The following is a 24894-nucleotide window of genomic DNA, read 5'->3' as shown; positions in this document are numbered from 1 at the left end:
TCATAAAATGGAAAAAGTCGAAAGGTCGAAAAGTCGACTTTTAACTAAATGCAAAAAGTCGAAAAGTCGACTTTTCGTTTCAACTATAGAACCCTAGTTATTATTTGTATCTGGTAGCCAGAGTTACCATTTTAGCACCTTCAGTGCTAGATTTAGCATTTTGCATCGTGAAAATGCATTGAAGTTTTTTAAAATTATGCTAAATGCTTTTTAGCATAATTTGCTTGATAAAAAAAATTAAAAAATATTTCTATGTTTTCTATTAAAAATTATGTATAGTTTAACTGATAAAAATATTGAAAATCAGTGGTTGGATATTACAAAACAACATTTTGATGAAAAAACTGATACAATGTCTTTTTAAATTCAAGTATATAATTTTGAAAATTTTATCGGTGAAAATGCATTTAATGAATTGTCTATTTTTTTGTTGTCATTACTCGTTTCATCTTTTTCTAATGCCGAAGTTGAAAGGCTTTTAATTTCAATGGCTATAATTAAAAATAAAATTCGAAATCGTATTTAATCTGATTTTCTATATTCAATAATACAAATTCGAAAATAATTGATTCGAAATGCATGCTGTTAAGTAGCCTTAATCATAAACAAAATTTAATTTTTATAAATCAAATTTTGTATGGAAATTTAGTATTAAAAATCTGTTACAAAATAAAATTTTGTTTATGAATATATAACTAATTATATTGCAAATGAAATAAAATCATTTGAAAAATATCAAAATGAAGATAATGATGAATATATAGTACCAGAAATATTGGAGTCATGCACTACATAATCAGTATTTTAATAAAAACTAGAAAAAACAATCATTTATTTTGTTTTGTTATATTAAAACATTTAAGCACTTTTTTTCTTCTGTAGAACATTTTAGCACTTAGTTTTTTAAGTTTTAGCGTATTTTGAAATTCATTTTCTGGCAACACTGGTAGCTCTAAACGGAACGATGAGAAATGAGTGTGTTTTGTTTTAGTGCAGAAGTGAAACTGTGACACTGAAGAGACGGGATTACAGCAAAATATTTTTTGTTTGAAAATTTATTCTGAAATAAAAACTTATCAAATTATATTAATCGTAAAATAGTAAATAGTTCTCAAATATTATTTTTAATATTTTCTTTCACATTGAACATTAAAGTAGCTTTATTTGTATTTCTGTATTTCTTTTCCATATTGTTCTCATTGTGTATCTAAAAAAGGCGTCTTCTAGTACATTTTTGTCGTCATCTACAGAAAAAAAGTGTAAAGTGAATTAAACAAAAGCCATTATGGGTACTTTATCGGATTTTGGTCAAATAGCCATGAAATGGGATCCGAAAAATTTGGAAATTCGTACGATGTCTGTAGAAAAAACACTTGAGCCGTTGGTATTGCAAGTAACAACACTTGTAAATACTAAGGGACCAAGCAAGAAAAAAAAAGGTAAGGCTTCAAAACTAATACCATATATTTTTTTAATTAGATTACTAAAAATCGATAGACGGATCCATACATGTCTTTTGTGGGAAGGGTATTGCAAATATTTTACAAATTGAAAATTCTACAATGTCCTCTTTTTGTTGTGTAAAATATTTTCTTTCTAAACTTTAGTTTTGAAATTCTACAGTACATTTGTATTAACAATATATAATTACATATATACATACAGTGAATCAATTAAGTAATTTGCTTATGTAAAATTTTATATTTTAAGAAAAAACTTTATCTGATCAATTATTTTTATCAAAATTATGAAATTTGTTCGTTGTATCTTTTAAAGAATATCTTATATTTTAATTTTCTACCATAAAAAGTAAAATCGTGATATTAATTACCGAGATTTTTGATAAAATGTGAACAAATTGGTAATTTTTTAGGTCAATTAAGTATTTTCCTTTTTAGGTTTTTTGTTCATTTTTTTAATATTGCTGAATTATTTTATAAAATTTAATATTTTTATTACTTCTATATATTACAATAACAATTTTTAGATATTTTAGTAGTGGTACGACTAAATTTGGACATTTCTTAACCGATTTGTTATCCTATATACCTATAAGAATTTATCAATATTTGACTTAACAAGAAATCTATCCTTTCTTTGATTTTATTTCGAAAATAATAAGTAATTTTGAATTGGAAACATAATATACTAAAAATCAATGGATTTGAACCTAGAAAAAATGTTTTGTGGGGTATAAAACTATATATTTTAACAAAATAGTCTGAGTATTTGGTCATTTTGTATTGATAAACAAAAACTATATTACGGAAAATCCATCTATTTGGGGAGTACTATGTGAATTTTATTTAGAATTGTATAATATTGGTTCTTATTCAATAAAGCTAACACTAAGTACCATCCTAGCCACTCATGGGGACATCACCGTATGCCACTATAGAACTATTACATACTAAAATCTTGATTTTCTACCTCATATTTTGAATGCTTAATTTTATGAATAAAATACCGTAGGTGTATTTGGATCTGGATAGTTTTTCTTGATTTGAGTTCTAAATAAATATAAGTGTATATATTAGCTAAAAAATATTGGTTTTGTGGACCTTAGGTGATTAAAACCACCTTTATTTTTAAATATCTAAATTAAGTATTTTTCCTGTTTTTCCTTTATATTGGTTCCAAACAACCTAAGGTCTGTTTAGAGGTCTAAATTTAAAAATATTGTTCTTCCTAGTTCGTATATGGACTTTGGAGAAGATAAATGAGGAGTTCAATGGTTTTCCTTGGATACAAGCCGCTTCCCTTTGGTAGTTAAAGATTTTGAAAGACCACTCAGTGCGTTTTTTCTAATAATTCTTTGGGACATTTCATCAATTACTCTTTTTAATATTTTTTAATGATATTGTTTTAACATTTCATAACTGTATTTCATTGATTTACACTTGCTCTAAAAACCTAAACTAATTTTTTATATTGCAATTGAATCATTATTTTCCTTTAAACATTTTTAACGCAAATAATTTCACAGTTTCCCACAATTAGGTCATAATTTTTGCAAATTGCAGTTGAAAAATATTTAACACGTGTCCTTTTAAAAATAAAACAGTAATTTCCAAAAAGAAATTGAAAAATTATTTTAAAAATCCAATGAAATTAACTGGAATTCTAGAAATGCAAAATACTTTATTGACCTGTAAATTCTGATGAATAATAATAAAAAGCAACAACAAATGCACCAAAATTTGTATTTATTATTTTTTTTCACGGTTTTCCCATTTTACACAATTTATATTTTTAAGTGGAAAACATAAATTTACTTTTTACTTTTTTTTTCAAATTTTATTTATGAACAAAAAGCTAAATTCTCTTTAAAAATGGTAGGCAAAAAACTTAGTTGATTCGCTCTACATACATATATATGTACATATATCTATGTATATATATAAAATTCTAACGTTACTGACTGACTTATTCACTGACTGATTCATCATCGCACAGCCTAAAAGATTGAAGCTAAAGAGCTGAAATTTGGACAGGAGGTTGGTCTCCCACCCAATAGATTTTTGGAAATTCGAATGTTTAGGCGGTAAAAAAGTGTAAAAACGGGTAAATTCGGTAACATATCTCCTAAACTACAAAAGCTACAAAAACCGTTTAAAATTTCCCCCCTTTAGGGAATAAACGCGTAAAAACTGTATTTTGGTACTTTTTTGCACCCAATGTATCTTTTAAACCAGAGAACATTCACAAATTTTTTTGACTCCTTTATAACTTGACGAAAAATTAAAAATATGAATTTTGTACTTTTTGGATATTCGGACGTTTAAGGGGTGAAAATTGTACCTATTTTTGGTACTTTTTCATTTCAAACATTGTTTTTGGGTTATTAAATTATACATATGAATACATAATAACGGGTTTCTAATACAATGTTGCAACTTTTTGGAACAGAATTTTTATTTCGTTAATTGGGAGGAAAAAATACCAAAAGGAAATTTGATTTTATTCAAACACAATGATCCAATTTATATAAAATTTTTGGATCTAGAAACACTAAATATGCTAATGAGGTGTTATTTGGAACACCGGTACCAAGTGGTACTTTTTTGGTACTTTTTCATTCTCCAACCGGTACTTTTTGAGTTTTCTATGATATTGTAATCGAAACATGAAATTAATAATAAAGGGACTTTTCGGTACTTTTTCGTTCTACAAAGGTACTTTTTTGAGTTTTTTTAAATTAAACCTAGAAACATGAAATCAAGCATGTAGAGCGCGGAGTAAATGAGAATATTCCTTCGACAGGTACTTTTAGAGTTTTCTATAAAATTTAACTTAGAAACATGAAATTAAGCAAGTAGAGCCCGGAATAAATGAGAATCTATATTTATCGTACTTCGACTAGTACTTTTTTGAGTTTTCTATTAAATTGAACTTAGAAACATGTAATTATGTATGTGGAGCCCGGAGTAAATGAGAATCTATAAAAGGGGACTTTTTGGTACTTTTTCGTTCTTCAAAAGGAACCTTTTGAATTTTTTATAATATAAAACATAGAAACATGAAATTAAGCATGTAGAGGCCGGAATAAATGAGAACCTATAAAAGGAGACTTTTTGGTACTTTTTGGTTCTTCAAAAGGTACATTTTGAGTTTTTGTATAATATTGAACCTAGAAACGTGTATAGCCCGGTTTAAGTGAGGACCTATAAAAGGGGACTTTTTGGTACTTTTTCGTTCTTCAAAAGAAACATGAAATTATGCACGAAGAGCCCGGAGTAAATGAGAATCTATAAAAGGTCACTTTTTGGTAATTTTTCGTTCTTTGGCTGGTACTTTTTGAGTTTTCTACAAAATTTGAACCTAGAAAACATATAAAAGAGGACTTTTTGGAACTTTATCGTACTTTGACTGGTACTATAAAATTAAACCTATAAACATAAAACTAAAAGGGGACTTTTTAATACTTTTCGTTCTTCGACAATATTATTTTCTATTATATTCAACCTAGAAACATGAAATTAAGCATGTACAGCCCGGATTAAGTGATAACCTATAAAAGGGAACTTTTTGGTACTTTTTCGTTCTTCAAAAGGTACTTTTTGAATTTTCTATAATATTGAATCTAGAAACAGAAAATTAAGCATATAATAAAATGAGTAAGTGATAAAATATATAAGGTGAATTTTTGGTACTTTTTCGTTCTTCAAAAGGTACTTTTTGAATTTTCTATAATATTGAACCTATGTATTTTATATTAAACATGTAGGGCCCGGAGTAAGTGAGAACATATAAAACGGGACTTTTTGGTACTTTTTCGTTTATCAACTAGTTATTTGAATTTTCTATTCTAATGAACCTAAAAACATAAAACTAAGCAATCAGGGACTTGAGTGAATGAAAATTTAAACTGGAGTATTTTCTCGTACTTTTTCGTTCTTTAACTGGTACTTTTTGAATTTTCTATAATATTGAACTTAGTAACATGAAATTAAATAAGAAAGGTCTTTTGGTACCTTTTCGCACTTCATCTGGTGCATACTGATTGAAAGAAAATTTAAAAGGTTACTTTCTGGTACTTTTTTGTTCTTTTACTAATACTTTTCGAATTTTCTTTAATATTGAACCTAAAAACATAAAATTGGACACGCAGCTTCCTGATTGTATAAAAATCTGTATGCGAAGAATTTCTGGTTGAAAGTCAAATATGCATCATCCTGATTTAATTAAAATCTATAAAAAGGCACTGTCTGGTACTTTTTCGTTCTTTATCTGTTTTTTTAATTGTCTGTAATATTGAGACTAGAATCATAAAATCAAACTTATATAAAAGGCGACTTTTTGATATTGCAGATATGTATATGTATATCGTCACGCAAACAATAATAATATTTATTTTATTCCATTACGATGAGTTTAGCGAAGCACACTGGGTTTAGCTAGTATGTAATATAATTACCCTGCCAGCAACTCAACTACAGAGAAATTAAAAAAAAAAAAATAATAATAGTTCCAGTGCTTATTCTTGAAGCTAATTATCGGTTCAAATTCTTTAGGTCCATTTAGTAGCTGAAATTACTCTGGATATAGACCCCTTATAATAAGTTTATGCAATATGAACTGCTTTTACCAGTCATTTCATTAGTTCGGTAAAATTAATAGACATTAATTTCCAAAGGGGGAACTAATAATTACAGCGGTATCAATAATATTATGAATGATTTCTTAATTATTTCCATGAATAATCCAAATTTCCAAATCTAAAATACATTTAAACATTTTATGAGTTAATTAATGTAAGTAATAATAGAAATAATATTATAACATTTTATAATTTCTTTCTGCAATTTATTGACTCTAATTTCACAATAAATACTAAAAAATTACAAAAATTTTAAACAAAATTTCAAATAATAAAGAAATACGAGAAAACATACTCACCCTATATTCAAAAAATGATAATTGAATCTTGGGACAAAGTGAGTTTTTGATGGCAAAGGATTCCTCCATGTCAAAACAGAACTGACATTAGGGACCAATCGCAAAATTTATAGCATTTTCTGATAGGAGGATTACTTTTGCGCCACCTTGTATTTGAAACGAAAAAAGTAATTTTTGCGCTTTTAACAACAATTTTGTTAATATGCTATCTCAATGTTTAATTTTTATTGAAGAGAGTAAGTGGTAACTTACATACAAATTTTAAAAATTTTTTAAAATATCAAGATGAACATGCTGAACACAAAACTGGTAAATATTAATACATTGAAGTTTAGTTTCTAAGTGTGACCATTGTATACGTGTATATATCTAGTTTTACACTTTAAATAATGTTTCAAAAAATTTAAAGTCATTTCACAAATCGTTTATAACATTAAGATCTATAATATTCTATGGTTCCAAGCTAGTCTGATTACATTTTTTTCTATCATTTTGGTTGATGATTATTTATGCATATCATTAGTTGTTTTCAAGCTATAATCCATTATTTTATCATTGCAATGATATTTTGAAATCTTTCCTATATTAGCTAAAAATTAGGGTTATCGATTAGTCGGTATTTGGCATGAAGAAGCCAGTTGATATTTTTCAAATTCAGATAAAAAACGAGTTTTCATTATTAATAAAAAATCTCTTCTAAAAAGTGCAAACATTAACATTTATGTTTAAATTTATTTAATAACACATGGGCCGAACTTTTTAAATAATTATAAATTTAAATCTAATTCTCTGATTTACATAATTTTCTTAATGTATAAAAAATTAAGAAAAATGTAGGACACTTTTGTTAAATGTAAGGAAACTGGGTAAAAGTTTAAGTATTTTTTAAAAAACATTCCTACCATGGTTTAATGGATTCTTCTATTATTTTTGTAATTAAGATTTGTAAAATTTAATAATTGATAAAATTTAAATTAAAGTAATTACAATTAATTTTACAAATAAAGTTTGTTAAATTATTTGGAAAAAAAAAATACTAAAACACCTTAAGAAAAACATTCTAATCCCTGGAGTCCAACAATTTTAAAATTGTATTATTATTTACTTAAAAATTTAATTTAAGTATAAGTATACAAAGCTAATAAAAGTATTTAAACCGAGTTAATCAATATTCAAAAAATCAATATTTAGAAAAAACCAAGAGTAGTAAAACAGAAAAAACAAGTAAGAGTGTTATATTACACCGTCCGACACTTAAAATTAGACACGAAATGGATGATTTACGTCTGAAACTATAAATTTAATTTTTGACATATTCTTATTCTGACAGTATAAAATAAAAATAATACAAAATATTTCCAACCAACCAACATATATGAATATTATATATCCACCATCAAATCATATATGTATGTAACACAAAGTCAACCATATAAAAAAAACTTTGATATTTATGCACTGCCATAATAAACAGGTAAGATTGTTATATTTAGGCTGTACAGAAGCTTATATACCCACCATCTAAGCATGTCTTGTAAATATAAGGTGAATTTAAAGTCAATGTGAACATTGGAATAAGTTCTTTAATGAGGGCTTAGTAATTATGGACGATGTTCTTCAGAATTTCAAACAGTGACTTTTTTTAAATCAAATCAGTTGTTTGAGTATTTCTACCATAATACTTGGATTCATTGATATTTTCAAGCCAGTAAAATAATAAAAATTGGTAGGGAGATTTTGATAAATATAAAACATATTTATGGCGAGTTTTATAAATTTGGTGGTATTTTTTGAGTCAGTAGTGGGTGTTGAAGTCACCTTCTAAAGATGACATTATTAGGGGGGTGGTTGGTGTAGGCTCAATAATGAACCGATCCCAATTAAATTGTATGAAGAGATTTCGATTTATGTAAAACATATTTTTGATGAATTTCATTGCTATGACTGTGTGATCGTTAAAGCATTTTTCTAAAGGAGGCCTTTATCCCTTTCACGAATAAAACGAAACCTCTGGACTTTTTATGAATATGAGCTCACTACACACTTTATGTTGACGTACATATATTTTGATGAAAAATGGAAAAAATGTTTTCGAAGGATGTCGCAGGATATTATACCTTTTAGCATATTATCGATATTGTGTCATCTGTGGTTATTTTGACAGACTAGCAACTAAAAAATGTAAACGAACAATAAAAAATATGGATACAATTTTAAATTAAATTTAAATTTGTGGAAAAATTAAAAAAAAAAATCAGAAATGAAGTTCTAAAGATTTTGTTTTTAAAAACAGTTTTGAAATTAATGGCCATTCAGTTTGAAACATTTCTAAAAACATAAAAATATGATTCAGACCCATTAAAAATGAAACGAACCCAATAAAGATGATACGGACCCAAATCAACATTATTTAAGAATAAAATATTATTTTTTTTTTTTACAAAATTCGACACATCTCAGCAATCACAAATTTCCGTCTGTCCGATTTTTTAAACTAAGAGATTAAAAACAATGAGCTAGGGACGAAATTATCCACATGTCCATACCAATTTTGCCTTAGAACTATGCTCATTTTCTACAAGACTGGCAATTTTCTGAACTGAGAGCTAAAAATCATGCGTCATACTAACTAAAGTCTTTTGTATAAATTTATCAAATTTCAAATATATATATGTACATTAGGGATATAACTATTGACATTTGATGCATATATGCAAGTTGGCATAGCATAGTCGAATAGACAATTAAAAAATGTGAGAAACTACGCCATTATTTTTTCGCGATTGTTAAAATAGTTCACGCACAAAATGTCTGTCCGTCTGTTTTTTTTTTTCAAGTTAATTTTTTGAAGGCTCCATAAATCTGGGGAATCCAAATCTTAAATAATTCAATTAAATATGCTTTAATGAATTTAGCCGCTTAAAACCAGTAAAATCGGTCCATAAGAATCGGAGATATGGTCAAAACAAATATGATCAACAAATATATTTTATGGACTTTTTGATTTAGGGATGTAAAATAGTATATTTGCGTAAAAGTCCAGAAATATTGACAGTGATGAGTCGCAATATGACAAAAGGCCACTTTTCAGGGATCCTAAGATTATTTGTGATAAACTAGTAATAGGGAACTATTAAGGACATCTGGGACTACCGATTCCATATATCGTGGTATCCCAGCCCCTCCTTAAAATTCCACAAATCCTCTCCAGAATTTCATGGCCACTTTTCAGGGATTCTAAAATTATTTTGGAAAAACCAGTAATAGGGAACTATTAAGGACATCTGGGACTACCGATTCCATATATCGTGGTATCTCAGCCCCTCCTTAAAATTCCATAATGACCACAAATCCTCTCTACAACTTTCTGGTCACAAACTATTTTTAATACCAATATAGAAAATTTTTCTTTTTTTTATATGTTTTATTCTGAAAATATTTCAGAAATGCTAGATATATGTTTTTTTTTTTAACAAATTAGAGCATTTTGACCGTTAATTGGTTAACAGTGCACTGTCAACTGCAAAAATAGCTATGTTAAAGAATTTGGTTTGCGTCTTTACTTGTTAAATTCGAATTTATCTTCACACTCTCGTTTGTCTTTCCGTTTGTATTAAGTATATATAATCTGGATCCTTATAGATAGCGAAGTCGATCAAGCCATGTTCTTCTGTCCGTATGTGTGTCTTTTGAAATCAGTTTTCTGAAGAATCCAGATATCTTCAGGATCCAAATCTTCAATAATTCTGTCAGACATGGTTTCGAGATGTTTTCGTATTTAAAATCAGCAAAATCCGTACATAAATAACGTAGATATACGCAAAAATGCGATATAACCTCTGAAAATTTCATCAAAAAGAGATTGGATTGCAAAATATCAAATTCCTTATGGAAAGAACTTACCAAGATAATTATAGGACTGTTTAAACGCATTCCAAGAATGCTGACGGGGCATTGCTTAATAAGGTCTTTGTCCGAAAGCGAAACAGTAATACACTCGTCTATTGCAGGTTATGCGAAGACGCGATCGAGCATAAAATTTACCAGTGTCCTAGGACGCAGAATCTCAGGATGAAATGGCTGGGGAGTAGGTTTCATGAAAAACTGCTACTAGCTTTTATCATTTGATTGGTTTTTATAGGGAGATTAGGATTATCTCACATTTCTTTGTTTAGGAAATTGACACGGTACATCTTCTGGGTTGAAACCCATTTAGAATGGACAAGTTTTAATTCATCTTTTCATTCTACCTATTTTATTTCATTCTTGTTTTACTTTAGTGTTCCTGTTTCTCTGTCTTTGGATCTTCAGTCTCTTTGAGGGGAATCACAATGGACCTATGTCCATCCGAGTGGATGTTGTCCTTTTTATGGCGAATAAATAAATTCTAGCAAACTTCAAAAAGTTTTTTGAGAGAAATGACACTGCCTTTATGTTTTTATCATTGACAATGGTTTCTCCTAACTTGAGCTTCTTGACCTCCTGGATTGTCAGCAGAGAGTCTCTGGGAAGTGACCATCAAATAGTCGAAACTTATTTTGCATAGATCCAATATTTTGCAACTTATTAAGCTGTTCAGTTCCCAAAATTATTGATAGCTCCCGCTTGAATGACAAAATGTCAGAACTCTTTATGTCATCTCGTTTTTTGGAGTCCCCCGAATTTGAAAAATTGAACATATTTGGAGAATTCTTCTATGAACAGTTTAGGCGAAAAGCAGTTAATAAACGTAGGCCCCCAAATCTCTGGTGGAATGCCAATTGCAATAGGATAGCGGCACTTCAGAAATTAGCTTTTCGAAAATATATTAGGAATCCGTCAAGGGAAAACTGTGAAAGTCTTATAAAAATTCGTAGAGAATATAAATACACTTTAAGACATGAGAAACGTACGGAACTCACCCTGTTATATCTGATATAACTTTTTATGAATTAGATAGGGCTATTGAATTTTGTAGGAATACATCACCTGGTTTAGATGGTATTCGTAATGGCCATCTAAAATGCTTTTATTCTGGTAATAAATCCATTATTCTTGGGATGTTTAATGAAGTATTACGTACAGGTTTGATTCCATCTTCTTGGTTTAACTATTCTATTATCCCACTCAGGAAAAAATGCTGCCCATCTAATCTCTCAAGTTCATATACAGTGTCTCTCATAAGTATTCGAATTTAATGTATTATGAAAACAGACATCATTTTATAATAGATTTTGTGGGAAAAATAAATAAATAAATTTATTATGTTGTCCAGACAGTCCTTAAATTTTATACCACATTTTAAAAATTAAAAAAAAAAAATAATTTACTTAAACTAATTTTATTTTTTTAAAAAAAGTGCAAAAAATAGCTTCACAAAATTATTCGAATTTTTTGTATAAATCATATTTAGATTAGCATTATGAAGTAAAAATAAATAATTAAAATGAAATTAATGTTTTGTATAGTAGCCTTTGTTTTTAAAAACAACTTCCAAGCGTCGTGGGACCGTTTCTACCAATTTATGGAATAGTTCTGGCGTTATTATGTCCCATTCTTCATGCAAAGCAACCGTATGGTGGTTTTAGAGGATAATGAGTGATTTAAAAGTTGTTCTTGTAAATATAACCACAAATTTTCAATGGAGTTTAAGTCCAGACATATACTCCATTGAAAATTTGGTGAAAGAAGATACTTAGTGTTGTAAATGATCAACATTTTCACGTACCAGGTCGTGTATTTTGGATCGTTTTTCTGTTGAAAAATAAATTGAATGGGTTGTAGCCCCATTTTGGTGGTACTAGCATGCAAAAAAATTAAAATTAAAATCTAAAATTGACAAGTGGACCTTCTAGTCTATAATTACAATAATAAATTTTAGCAGTCCAACACCGTGGACGAACACAGAACCCCAAAATATGGCAGAGCAACTTGGGTCCTTTACAGTTGGTTTTAAGTTAGATAATTCCAAGGCATCTCCAAGCTTTCGCCATATCATTTGACGACTATCTGAGCCAAAAATATTATATTTGTTCTAATCGTCGAAGATAACTTCCTTCCAGAATCCAATATTCTTACTTATGAGTCTATTTGCGGAGTCAAGACACTTAACATCGATTAACTTCGATATGAGCGGTTTCCACCTTGGTACTTGACCATGCAAATTATTGCTCCCTAGTACTTTGCCCACAATTTCGACACTAATTTTTATTCACAGGACTGTCATGAGTTCGTTGTTAATTTTTGGAGCTAATAGATGAAGGTTCCTTCGGTATTTCCTCATTATTTCTCTGTCGTCCTGTATTCACAGCAGTTTTGGACGACTTGATAATGGTAAATACTCAATGGAATTCTTTGTTCCATGCGTGTAATGACAAAATATATTGTCGATGGGAATCTATCAACCATTTCCTATATGTATTTAATTGATCGGCCTTGATTATTCAGATATAAATTAATTTTTTAATTTGAATTGATCAACTCTTTTTCTTTGAACATTTTAAGCGCTTACACAGGAAGGATTTACAACATAATTATGCAAATTTCCAAAAAATATAATGTTAAATATTCCATATAACCACTACCTGCATAATGGGTTAATTAATGGGCAATAAAACACGTGTTCAAGGATTCTAAAGAAGTTCTTAGAAAAAATTCGAATATTTTATATATATACCTGGAATGACCCTTTTTGGGTTTTTTCCATTTTCTTGGAAACCATTAATGAGTTTTTATTACTTTTTTCTTGTATTTCGTAGAAATAATATAAATTAATAAAATTTCATTAAAAAATTTTAAATACTATTATTATTTTTAAAGTAACATCATAAAATAACACAGTAATTCATAAAAAATAATAAATTCTAATATTTATGTGAGACACTGTAGATCGATTGCTATGGCATCGTGTGTTCGAAAACTGTTTGAGAGAATTTTGAACTTTCTACTTGAATGATATTTGGAATCTGAGGGCAAAATTGGACGCGCAAAGGGAAAGTCCACTATGTATAATGTTATCGGTCTGTGGTCATTTATTTCACTGAAAATGTCAGAAGGCCGTTCTGTATTTTCGGTATTTGTGGACATAAAAGGAGCATTTGATAACGTGAATATTGGACTCCTGTACTCGCGTCTTATCGCTCTTGATATTCATCCACATTTGGCACGGATTATTTATTGTCTTTTTGAGGTTAAGGATCTGTACATTCTTCATAATGGGGAAGTGGAAAATCGACGTTCGTTTACCGGCGTCGCTCAGGGCTGTGTGCTTAGTCCGCTTTGTTTTAACCTGTGTATTGACATCGTGGTTTATTGCTCTGACTTCAATCCATCTGTTGCCAGTAGGGTTGCAAGATTCCGATTTGCAAAAAGCTGGACAAAACAAAAAAAGCTGGACATAAAAATAACTGAGAAAATTTTGGTTTTGTGTAAATAATTTCACAGTGATACACCAAAAAAATGCATGGGTTCCCATATACCAATTCCGTTTTGTTGTAGTCCATAGAGTACGAATATATTTTTAGTTTTCCCCGATCACTTCGTTAACTTAGTTTTTAAGAGCAAACGATGTGAAAAAGCGCCATTTTTGAAGTTTTAAATTTTAAAAATCATAAGTACGTAAACTGTACGTACTTATGATATCGCTCGCAATAATAGGTCTGTTCGCTTACATTCCAGTAAAAAATATTTAGAAACTTTATGATAGAGAGTAATTTTTAATTTACTCTTAATCAAGAAAATATCCAAAAAAGTACGCGAACGCAAATTTGTAAAAAAATTTCAAGTTTTTGTTTATAAACAAAGATTAGTAATGCCCTTTTGCTGAAATCTCAATCGCTAACAAAACACAAAAAAAAAAAAAAAAAAACAAATAATTGAAACTATGATTTTTCCTATAAATAAATGGATATTTAAAGATAACAAAACATGTAGTATCATTAAAAATATATTATTATTGTTTTATTTTTTTGTTAAAATAAATATTTACACAAAATCGCTAAGAGAAAGACAAACCAAATTGTTTTAAAAACGCTAGATTGACAATATTTGTTATGATTTTTCACAACAAATAAACTCTTTTAAAAACTAAATTATGATAAATAAAATTAAAATAAATCTAATTACAAATAATTTTTTAATATTCGTGTGTTATTAATTTATATAGTTCTTTCAAAAAATGTAAAATTTACCAAATTTTCGATTTCTTTGATTTGTTTACATATTCATAAATCAAACATATGTTGTGAACATATGTTGGATTTTTTACTGGGAAAAAATATCCAGTAAAATCAAACAATTCTCTATCAACGAACTGTAATTTTTACCGCTATCTTACTCTCTCGTTGCAAGTTTTCAAAAGTACGCGAACGTAATCCAGTAACAATTGTTGCAAATTGTTAAAAATTTTCGAGTACGCGAACAGACCTAATATTTATTACGACATCAGCTGTTCAAGTGTTGAGACACGTTGTCAGTGATGATAGAAGTGGGAAATCATAACTTAGTTGTATAACAAAATTCTATTTAGCTGGACAAATTAAATTTTAGCTTGAAACTGGACAAGCATCAAAAAAGCTGGACAATCCAGCCAAGTCCAGCCAGGCTAGCAACCCTAGTTGCCAGTCATAAAGCTCACCTTACACTGAATCTGATTGGTGATCGCCTCTCTGATCTACAGTTGTCGTTATCTGTCAGGAAGAATAAGGCCATGATATTTAAGGCTCCTAGACGACGTTTATTGCCAGTACCTCCGATACTATTTCATAATGAACCCATAGAATTTGTGGATTCTTTTATGTTTTTTGGTTTTACTTTCCATAGGCATTTAAACCTAAAACCTCATCTTGAAGCAATTCAGAAAAGCTGCTTTAAATTTATAAACATTCTAAGATCACTATTTGGCGTAAGTTGGGGTTCAGACCCAGAATGTTTAATACACCTCTATGTTGGGATTATTAGACCCAAGTTGGAATATATTGCCCCTCTCTTATTAGCATGTCCTAAATCTATATTTATTAAACTTGAGAGAATACAGTGGAAGGCTCTACGAATAGTGTTAGGCGCCATGATGTCTTCACACACCTTATGCCTGGAGCAAATTGTAAATGTAATGACTCTTCGCGAGAGGTTACAACTCCTTCAGAAAGATACATAAACAAAATGCTTTCATATGACAATAACATTGTGAAGGAAAATATGATAAAGTTGTCCGAATCACCCTTTTTTCGCACCCATTTTCAACAACGGTACGCCAAAAAAAGGAATCGTTTTCTATTGTAAGTAATCCTATACACACAATCTATTTGACTCCTGTGGAAGCTCTTTTATATATACGTGTGGTTGGCTATTTGTACGTTAAAAATCAAATTGTACACCTAATGAGGTGATAGCTAAGTTTAGGAAAATGACTAGAGGTCATTGGTCTAACTTTACATGTATTTACATTGACGGATCGAAATCCGGGGATCTTGTGGGATCTGGTATTTGGTTCCCTAGTACGAATATGGAGGCCTACTTTCCTCTTAACGGTGAATCCTCAATTTTTGCGGCAGAGGCTCTCGCCATAATTGAATCGTTAAAGTTAGCACTCATACAGGGAAACAGGAGAATTTTTGTAGTTTCGGACAGTAGATCAGTGTTACAGGCTCTGGACTCGCATCCTAAAGGTGGAAGTACACAACACGCGTTGAGGCGGCAACGCGTTTCTAGCTTTTCAAACTTTTCGCGCTTTATAAGCGGCAAGTTACACACCACGCGTGATTTTGATCTCTCTTTTAATGTATTTTAAGACTATTACTGTTTTAAAAATCATAATTTTAAGGTTTTGTATATTTTTTAATATTTTTCTTCCATTGTTGAAGAAATTTATTTCATTTTAGATTATTCTTATTCTACACAAAAGAAAATGCACGCGTCAAAAGTTGAAAGTTGCTGAACTTTTCGCAGACGCGTTACAACTGCTATGTGTAACTTGTCAAATGGAAATACACTATTTCAACTTTTTTTGACAGAAGCCTATAACGCGTTGCCGCGTACAACGCGTGTTGTATACTTCCACCTTAAGAGTCGATCGGATTCTTTTATTTTTGATATACGCAAATGTCTATTGGATTGTAGGATAAGGAACATAATAGTTCATTTTCTTATGGGTCGGAAGGGAACGATTACGCTGATAGAGTTGGTTCGGATCATATCCCTTCAATGGACAGATGTGCCATCCCAGTTTTTGGTTCTGATCTTAACTCTTCTGACAAACGAAAATATAACTTATTATGGCAGGGTCGATGGAACGATTCAGAGTTTGGTAGGCATCATCACCCATGGTTCGGTGGGCATCACTTAGGCAGGCCTCTAATAGTCTTTATTAATCGCCTGAAGATCAATAACACTAGATGTGGTGATCATATTTATGGAATTGGTATTAGGGATAATGATTCGTGTTCTGTGGGGCGTCTCAGACTGTAGACCATTTATTGTTTCATTGTACGGATATTAACCCTCGGCTCAGGTCAGACTTGAGAGCTAAGCTCTACAATCTAAGGGCAGGTACATTTAGTGTTCCAAATAAACTCAAATTGAATAACATTGAGATATTTAAAATACTTTTTGATTTTTGCAAAAAAGCCAACATTGTGATATTGATATTGTGATATACTTGTTTTCAATTCCAAATTCTTGAAAAAACAATAATCTGTGATATTTTTTCTACGATCTTAATATACCTCTATTTGTGTCCTTCGTGTTTAGTGTAGTCTATGTATATTTTGTATATATTGCTTCTACATGTCCGTCTATTGGTGTTGTTTACATTTGGATATAATTATCTTATATTAATTTTGTGTTCATCCTTTTCTATCCTATATTTCTCCTATTTATTTTCTATTTTTCAATTCTATTTTTTCTGTATTATCCCCTCATTGTAATCTGTGTATATTATGTATATATTGTATCTACAAGTAAATCTCTAATACGTTGTACACGTCTAAATATGTATGTCGTATATACAGTGTCCAATATTTCTTAAATTATGTTCTATTATCCAAATAAACCTCCATCGGAGCGAGACAGCTACCAACGCTTTGATGGCTAAAATCAACACAGGTAAAATACATATAGCTTTAATCCAGGAACCTTGGACGATTCGCAACAAGGTTTCTGGATTAAATCACGTAAATTTCCAACTTTTCTACGCTGATACAGGATCTCGCCCGAGAACATGTATCTTATGTCACAAGAACTTATGTTTTCTCCTCTCAACAGGATTATCAACATCGGATGCAACGATGCTGAAGCAAGGTCGTGGCAACATATTCCTTGCATCTATTTACCTGCCTTTCGATTCTCCGACACTACCACCAACGTCGGATCTGATGAAACTGGTTGAAGAGGCACAAAGAAAAAATAAGAAAATTGTAATAGGTTGTGATGCCAACTCGCACCATGTAGCTTGGGGTAGTACAAACACCAATCGCAGGGGACAAGCCCTCATGGATTTCCTTAATACTAAAGACTTGATAACATTGAACTTAGGTAATAAAGCTACCTTCGTCAATAGAATCAGAGAAGAAGTATTAGATATAACTATATGTTCAGAAGAGCTTATAAACGAAATTCAGGATTGGAGAGTTTCGGACGAGCACTCCTTTTCTGATCATCGGTACATAAGATTCAAAATACTAAGGCCACCACCAAAGCCGATAAAGTTTCGGAATAAGTCTAAAACTAATTGGACAATGTTCGGGACCTTACTAAAGAACCGTTTAGGTCAGGACACTTTTCAATGTCGAAATAAAGAGGATATAGATGACAAAGTGGAAACGTTCATAAGTGCCCTGGTTGAATCGTTCGAGGACAGCTGCCCTCTGCGAGAGCGGAGATCTGCCCAGGAAAAACCCTGGGTAACTGGGGAGATCCGGAACCTTGGGAAGACTCTTCGCAAACTATTTAACCGGGCACGGCGTAAAAAGACCGCAGTATACTGGGATGAGTATCGTAATAAACTTGGTGAATATAAGAAAATCGTTCGAAAAGCCAAACGAGACTCCTGGAAACTTTTCTGTGAACAGGTAGATAGCAAAACTCATGTCCAACCGGAATCTATGATCGATGACACGGGCAGGAGGCTTGAGGATATGGAGGAGACAATGAAACTCCTAATGGATTCTCATTTCCCACCCGGTATATCGAATAACATAGATGAACCAATATTGGAGAAAGGGGAGGGTAACACGGAAATAGTTATTACAACTGACATGGTTAAAGGGGCAATCAAGAGCTTTGCTCCCTATAAAGCTGCAGGGCCGGATGGAATTTTCCCGGCACTTTTGCAGATGGAGGCGGGACTGGTTTCCGTACATCTGTCACAGATATTCACTGCATGCTTAAAATTGGCATATACCCCAGTTAAATGACAGGATGCAAGGGTAATATTTATACCCAAACCAGGGAAACCTAGCTATGCGACACCTAAGTCCTATCGATCGATAAGTCTTACGTCCTTCCTACTTAAAACCTTGGAACGGATAGTCGATAGCATAGTTAAAAGCAGCATACCATACAAAGACCTTAAATATAAGCAGCATGCTTATGTAAAGGGACGATCGGTGGAAACCGCTTTAAACGAAGTTGTCCACTACACAGGTGAATCTTTCGATAGCAAACTGTATACACTGGCAGTATGCATTCGAAGGCGCTTTCAATAACGTGCACACTGATACCCTTATCCAATCCCTAGACCAGTTTTATGTTGACCGGGTGCTCCGTAACTGGATCAACTACATGCTAAGGAACAGATGGATAAGCTGCGAGATGTACGATATAACTATCAGGAAAAAGGTATTTCGCGGTATACCACAGGGTGGCATTTTGTCACCTTTACTCTGGGTTACCACGATTAATAGCCTCCTAAGGACCCTATCCGAGAAAGGACTTAGACCTGTCTGCTATGCAGACGATGTCGTAATACTTTTAAAGGGAAAGGATCCAAATTACTTGTGTAGAAGAGCTGAGGAGGCTCTGAATACGGCCTTGAGCTGGGCTCAACCGAGAGGCCTCAATGTTAACCCGGCGAAGACGGAAATCTGTCTTTTCACAAGAAAGACAAAAATTTCTTCATATACTGAACCTTGCTTCTTGGGCAAGAAGATACCGGTGACAGACAAAGTTACCACATAGAGGATAGGATCAACAAGGCACATCGGTGCTGGGCGATATGTAGGAGAACCATAGGCATGAAATGGGGTCTTAGTCCTACTATGACAAATTGGCTTTATAAAAGTGTAATTAGACCAATTCTAGCTTATGCTTCAATAATCTGGTGGACTGCTTTGGACAAAAAGTGTAATATCAAACTACTGCAGGGAGTTCAGCGTACATGCTGCTTGGGTATAAGTGGTGCCATGTGTACTACTTCAACCAAGGCTCTGGAAACGTTGCTAGATATTCCACCCATTGAAACATATATAAGATATGAGGCGGCGCTTACAGACGAACGGCTCTTTACTTTAGGCGAACTGGCCAAAAACGGTTATAGGACACGTCATCAATGTATACTGGACACATTGGAAGGTTATACACATTCATCGGACGTGCCTGATCGCATACCAGACACTGAATATGTCGGAAACTTTGAAACGCTAATCCCAGATAGAATGTCTTGGTCAAGCGGAACATTAGAGCAAATACCAGTAGGAGTCCGTTGCCACACGGATGGCTCTAAATTAGGGGACAAAGTGGGCCTGGGGTTCTACATTGAAGACCCAGAAACAGAAATATACCACCGTTTACCTAATCATAACACAAGCTTCCAGGCAGAAGTACGAGCAATAACGGAATGTGTAAATTGGATTAGAATAAATATGGCGCCCACAGGGCTTAATATATTTACCGACAGCCAGAAGGCAATTTGTGCGATATCAGGTGATAGAATTAAATCTAAGACCGTATTGGATTGTAAGAAAGCTTTAACTGAATACTCTCCCAGAGGTAAGGTTCACATCATATGGGTACCAGGCCACTCGGGAGTAGTCGGCAACGAAAGGGCGAATGTAATAGCTTTAAAGGGAAGGGAGCTCGATGTAGTTAACCTGACAAACGCAAAACCATTCGACGCAACAAAAGCTGAATTAAAAATATGGATGAGAGAATCCCATAAGGCCTCTTGGAATAATGAAACGGTGGGTAGAACCACAAAGATTCTATGGGGTGACCCTGATGAGAGCAAGACGAGAAATCTTCTCAAAATGAGCAAGTCTGAGGTTAGTATGATGGTACGTATTCTCAGTGGGCACACAGGATTACGAGCACATCTATACAAAATTGGACGTGCGAATTCAGACGAATGTAGAGCATGTGGAGAGGACAGTGAAACTCTGGAGCACTTTCTTTGCATTTGTCAGGCATTCGTCGAAGTTAGATCCAAGTATCTTGGAAGTGATGTTATTCCGGAAATAACATTCTTAACCAACACCGATTGGAAGATTCTTAGGAATTACGTCCAGGAAACTGAGTTTCTGAACATGAAAAAATAATACATTCAGTGAACAATTTTTTTTTTTCTTGAATTGGAGCGCACAACAGGCCCGATAGTGGCCTAGGTGTATTTCTTCGGATTTGATGTAGTATACATCCTCCTATCAACCTAACCTAACCTATGTTCTATTACTTGACATTTATTGTATATTAATATATGACCTGAAAATTTATAACGTTTTGATGAAAAGAAAATATAACACGAAAGTAAAAAAAAAATAAATAAAAAATGAAAATCTAAATTAAAAGAAAAAAGAAAATAAAAAAGATTTGCGAAGAAAGACAAAATGAGAAAAAAAATAAATGGGAAAAGAAAATAATAATAAATATGAACAATAAAAATACAACAATCGCAATATGGACTTTGTGTCTCCGTCTACTTTTTCCCCACAATTGTCATTCTTGGTTGAATGACATTTATATGAAGAAGAAGAAGACAACTCAACTTTAAAAGAACTCAACTTTTTTGGTGTTATGAATTACAACTCATTTCAGTTGAAATTGTCTTGATGTTGCCAACCTAAAAAAGTCCCGAATAGACAGATGATGCTTTTTTGTCATAAAATTATGCGAAAAGTTTATGAAATCGTATTTTTGTAAACGATTTCGATAAATTTCAGATTTTAGGTTGTTATTGATAATACCAAATAGAGTTGTAAACCATAATAGGAGTATTATTATTTTTTTTTTAAGAGATTTAAAGTCCGAAAATTATATTTATTAAATACAGCCATAATTATATTTATTTCGACAAACTGAAATTTTTTGTATGTTTCGAATTAAAAGCAAGTTTTGATACTTGATTTGTAATTTTACAACAAAGAATCATACCTATTTTATTCTTTAAAGTGGATAGATTGTGATAGTAAAACTTTTTTGAAGAAAATATCGCTAAAAATAGTCCCAAAACTAATTTAAGTTACCGCAAAGCTGGAAAACATCATTAAGAAACCAGTCAAAGTATTTTGAGGGTACGCTTTACATGAGCGTACGGAGAAGTTAAATTTTTGGACGGTATAAGCTTATTATTATGATACAAATTTAAAAAAATTTCCATTTCTTTATAGAAATATTCTACATTAATGAAATACATTAACAATTTAAAGTCAAGCGCAAAAACAATTTCTGTTCAGATTTTTCTACGATTTTGCATCTTTAACATTAAAAAATGTATCGAGTTCTACTCTATTGTGTATTACACCGACCGACACTCAAAACACTCAACATTAGGCACAAACCGGATGATATACGTCTGAAACTACAAATTTAATGGAGAAAAACTGCGTTTTTAGATTTTCATTTCATGATCCTGCATCTTTTTTAAAGGACTTAAATTTTTTATAACAAACATTTTCAAAAAATATTTTAAAATACTTCTATTGATCAAACAATGACACATTTAAAGTCAAGCGAACAAGAAAAGTTTTAAAACATTTTGTGTTATTTTTATTTTATTCTGTCAGTATCTAAAGATGTAAAATAAATAAAAAACGAATTCTCATAATTTTTCTCGTTTTAAAACCGAGTACATACGTCTAGTCGAAAGTAAATAGATTTTAATTTTATTAAAACAAATTAAATAATATTTTTTTGCGTTTTTTTAATATAATTGTAACTTGATATAAATGCTATGGGCATTTTAAACTCTTTTTCAATTAAAATATGATTATTTTTCTGAATTTTACGTTCAAATAAAAATTCGATTTGCAGAACAACAAATTTGGTTTTAAAAGCTTTTTATACCAAGTCCTCCTACGGAACTCACCCTTTTATATCTGATATAACTTTTTATGAATTAGATAGGGCTATTGTATTTTGTAGGAATACATCACCTGGTTTAGATGGTATTCGTAATGGCTATCTAAAATGCTTTAATTCTGGTAATAAATCCATTATTCTTGGGATGTTTAATGAAGTATTACGTACAGGTTTGATTCCATCTTCTTGGTTTAACTATTCTTTTATCCCACTCAGGAAAAAATGCTGCCCATTCATATAAATCGATTGCTATGGCATCGTGTGTTCGAAAACTGTTCGAGAGAATTTTGAACTTTCGACTTGAATGGTTTTTGGAATCTGAGGGCAAAATTGTACGCGCTTAAAGTCCTTTATGTATAATGTTATAATGGTCTGTGGTCATTTATTTCACTGAAAATGTCGGAAGGCCGTTCTGTATTTTCGGTATTTGTAAACATAAAAGGAGCATTTGATAACGTGAATATTGGACTCCTGTACTCGCGTATTATCGCTCTTGATATTCATCCACATTTGGCACGGATTATTTATTGTCTTTTTGAGGTTAAGGATCTGTACATTCTTCATAATGGGGAAGTGCAAAATCGACGTTCGTTTACCGGCGTCGCTCAGGGCTGTGTGCTTAGTCCGCTTTGTTTTAACCTGTATATTGACATCGTGGTTTATTGCTCTGACTTCAATCCAGCTGTTGCCAGGCATAAAGCTCAGCTTACACTGAATCTGATTGGTGATCGCCTCTCTGATCTACAGTTGTCGTTATCTGTCTGGAAGACTAAGACCATGATATTTAAGGCTTCTAGACGACGTTTATTGCCAGTACCTCCGATACTATTTCATAATGAACCCATAGAATTTGTGGATTCTTTATGTTTTTTGGTTTTACTTTCCATAGGCATTTGAACCTAAGACCTCATGTTGAAGCAATTCAGAAAAGCTGCTTTAAATTTATAAACATTCTAAGATCACTATGTGGCGTAAGTTGGGGTTCAGACCCAGTATGTTTAATACACCTCTATGTTGGGATTATTAGACCCAAGTTGGAATATATTGGTCCTCTCTTATTAGCATGTCCTAAATCTATATTTATTAAACTTGAGAGAATACAGTGGAAGGCTCTACGAATAGCGTTAGGCGCCATGATGTCTTCACACACCTTATGCCTGGAGCAAATTGTAAATGTAATGACTCTTCGCGAGAGGTTACAACTCCTATCAGAAAGATACATAAACAAAATGCTTTCATATGACAATAACATTGTGAAGGAAAATATGATAAAGTTGTCCGAATCACCCTTTTTTCGCACCCACTTTCAACAATGGTACGTCAAAAAAAGGAATCGTTTTCTATTGTAAGTAATCCTATACACACAATCTATTTGACTCTTCTGGAAGCTCTTTTATATATATTTACGTGTGGTTGGCTATTTGAACGTTAAAAAATCAAATTGTACACCTAATGAGGTGATAGCTAAGTTTAGGAAAATGTCTAGAGGTCATTGGTCTAACTTTACATGTATTTACATTGACGGATCGAAATCCGGGGATCTTGTGGGATCTGGTATTTGGTTCCCTAGTATGAATATGGAGGCCTACTTTCCTCTTAACGGTGAATCCTCAATTTTTGCGGCAGAGGCTCTCGCCATAATTGAATCGTTGAAGTTAGCACTCATACAGGGAAACAGGAGAATTTTTGTAGTTTCGGACAGTAGATCAGTGTTACAGGCTCTGGACTCGCATCCTAAGTGTCGATCGCATTCTTTTATTTTTGATATACGCAAAAGTCTATTGGATTGTAGGATAAGGGACAATATCGTTCATTTTCTTATGGGTATGGAAGGGAACGCTGATAGAGTTTCTTCGGATCATATCCCTTCAATGGACAGATGTGCCATCCCAGTTTTTGGTTCTGATCTTAACTCTTCTGACAAACGACCCATTTAACTATCTAATTTTTAGATAACTTGGCGAAATTTTTGTTTCCTTATTGAGGGTACTAACATTTATGCATATGTCAAACTAATTTTAATTATGTCGAGAAATATGTATGTATATTAATAGGCCAGTTTGAAAACATTTTAATATAATGATATATCTGTACACAGAACATACTCATTTTGAATTTTATCCGGATATAATCATTTAATTACGAATTAAGTGATATTAAGTGATTTTCAGAAGTATACCTTATATGGGAGCTAAGACAACCTATGGACCGATCCGGAAGAAAAAAATC

The 24894-nt window shown here is 31.8% G+C and overlaps 1 protein-coding gene across 4 annotated transcripts in view; it reads left to right on the top strand.

Annotated features, from left to right (window-relative positions):
• The first annotated feature begins 960 nt into the window (after positions 1-960).
• The window catches only part of LOC119605613 (catenin alpha), a 55763-nt gene continuing 31829 nt past the window's right edge, over positions 961-24894 (top strand). The window contains exons 1-2 of one of the 4 annotated variants that reach the window (XM_037958824.1): positions 967-1100; positions 1217-1439. In XM_037958824.1, the coding sequence (XP_037814752.1) occupies positions 1286-1439 (154 nt within the window). In that variant the 5' untranslated portion in view covers positions 967-1100; positions 1217-1285. Of the gene's footprint in view, positions 1440-24894 lie in introns of all 4 variants that reach the window. The other 3 variants (XM_037958826.1, XM_037958825.1, XM_037958823.1) reach the window with 3 other exon arrangements.

This window comes from Lucilia sericata, unplaced genomic scaffold (assembly GCF_015586225.1).
Source record: "Lucilia sericata isolate MDLA Ls3-8-SP2 unplaced genomic scaffold, ASM1558622v1 Contig000501F_arrow, whole genome shotgun sequence".
Lineage (NCBI taxonomy): Eukaryota > Metazoa > Arthropoda > Insecta > Diptera > Calliphoridae > Lucilia > Lucilia sericata.
The sequence above is the reverse complement of the archived record's forward strand: the minus strand, read 5'-3'. Positions and strand labels throughout refer to the sequence as shown.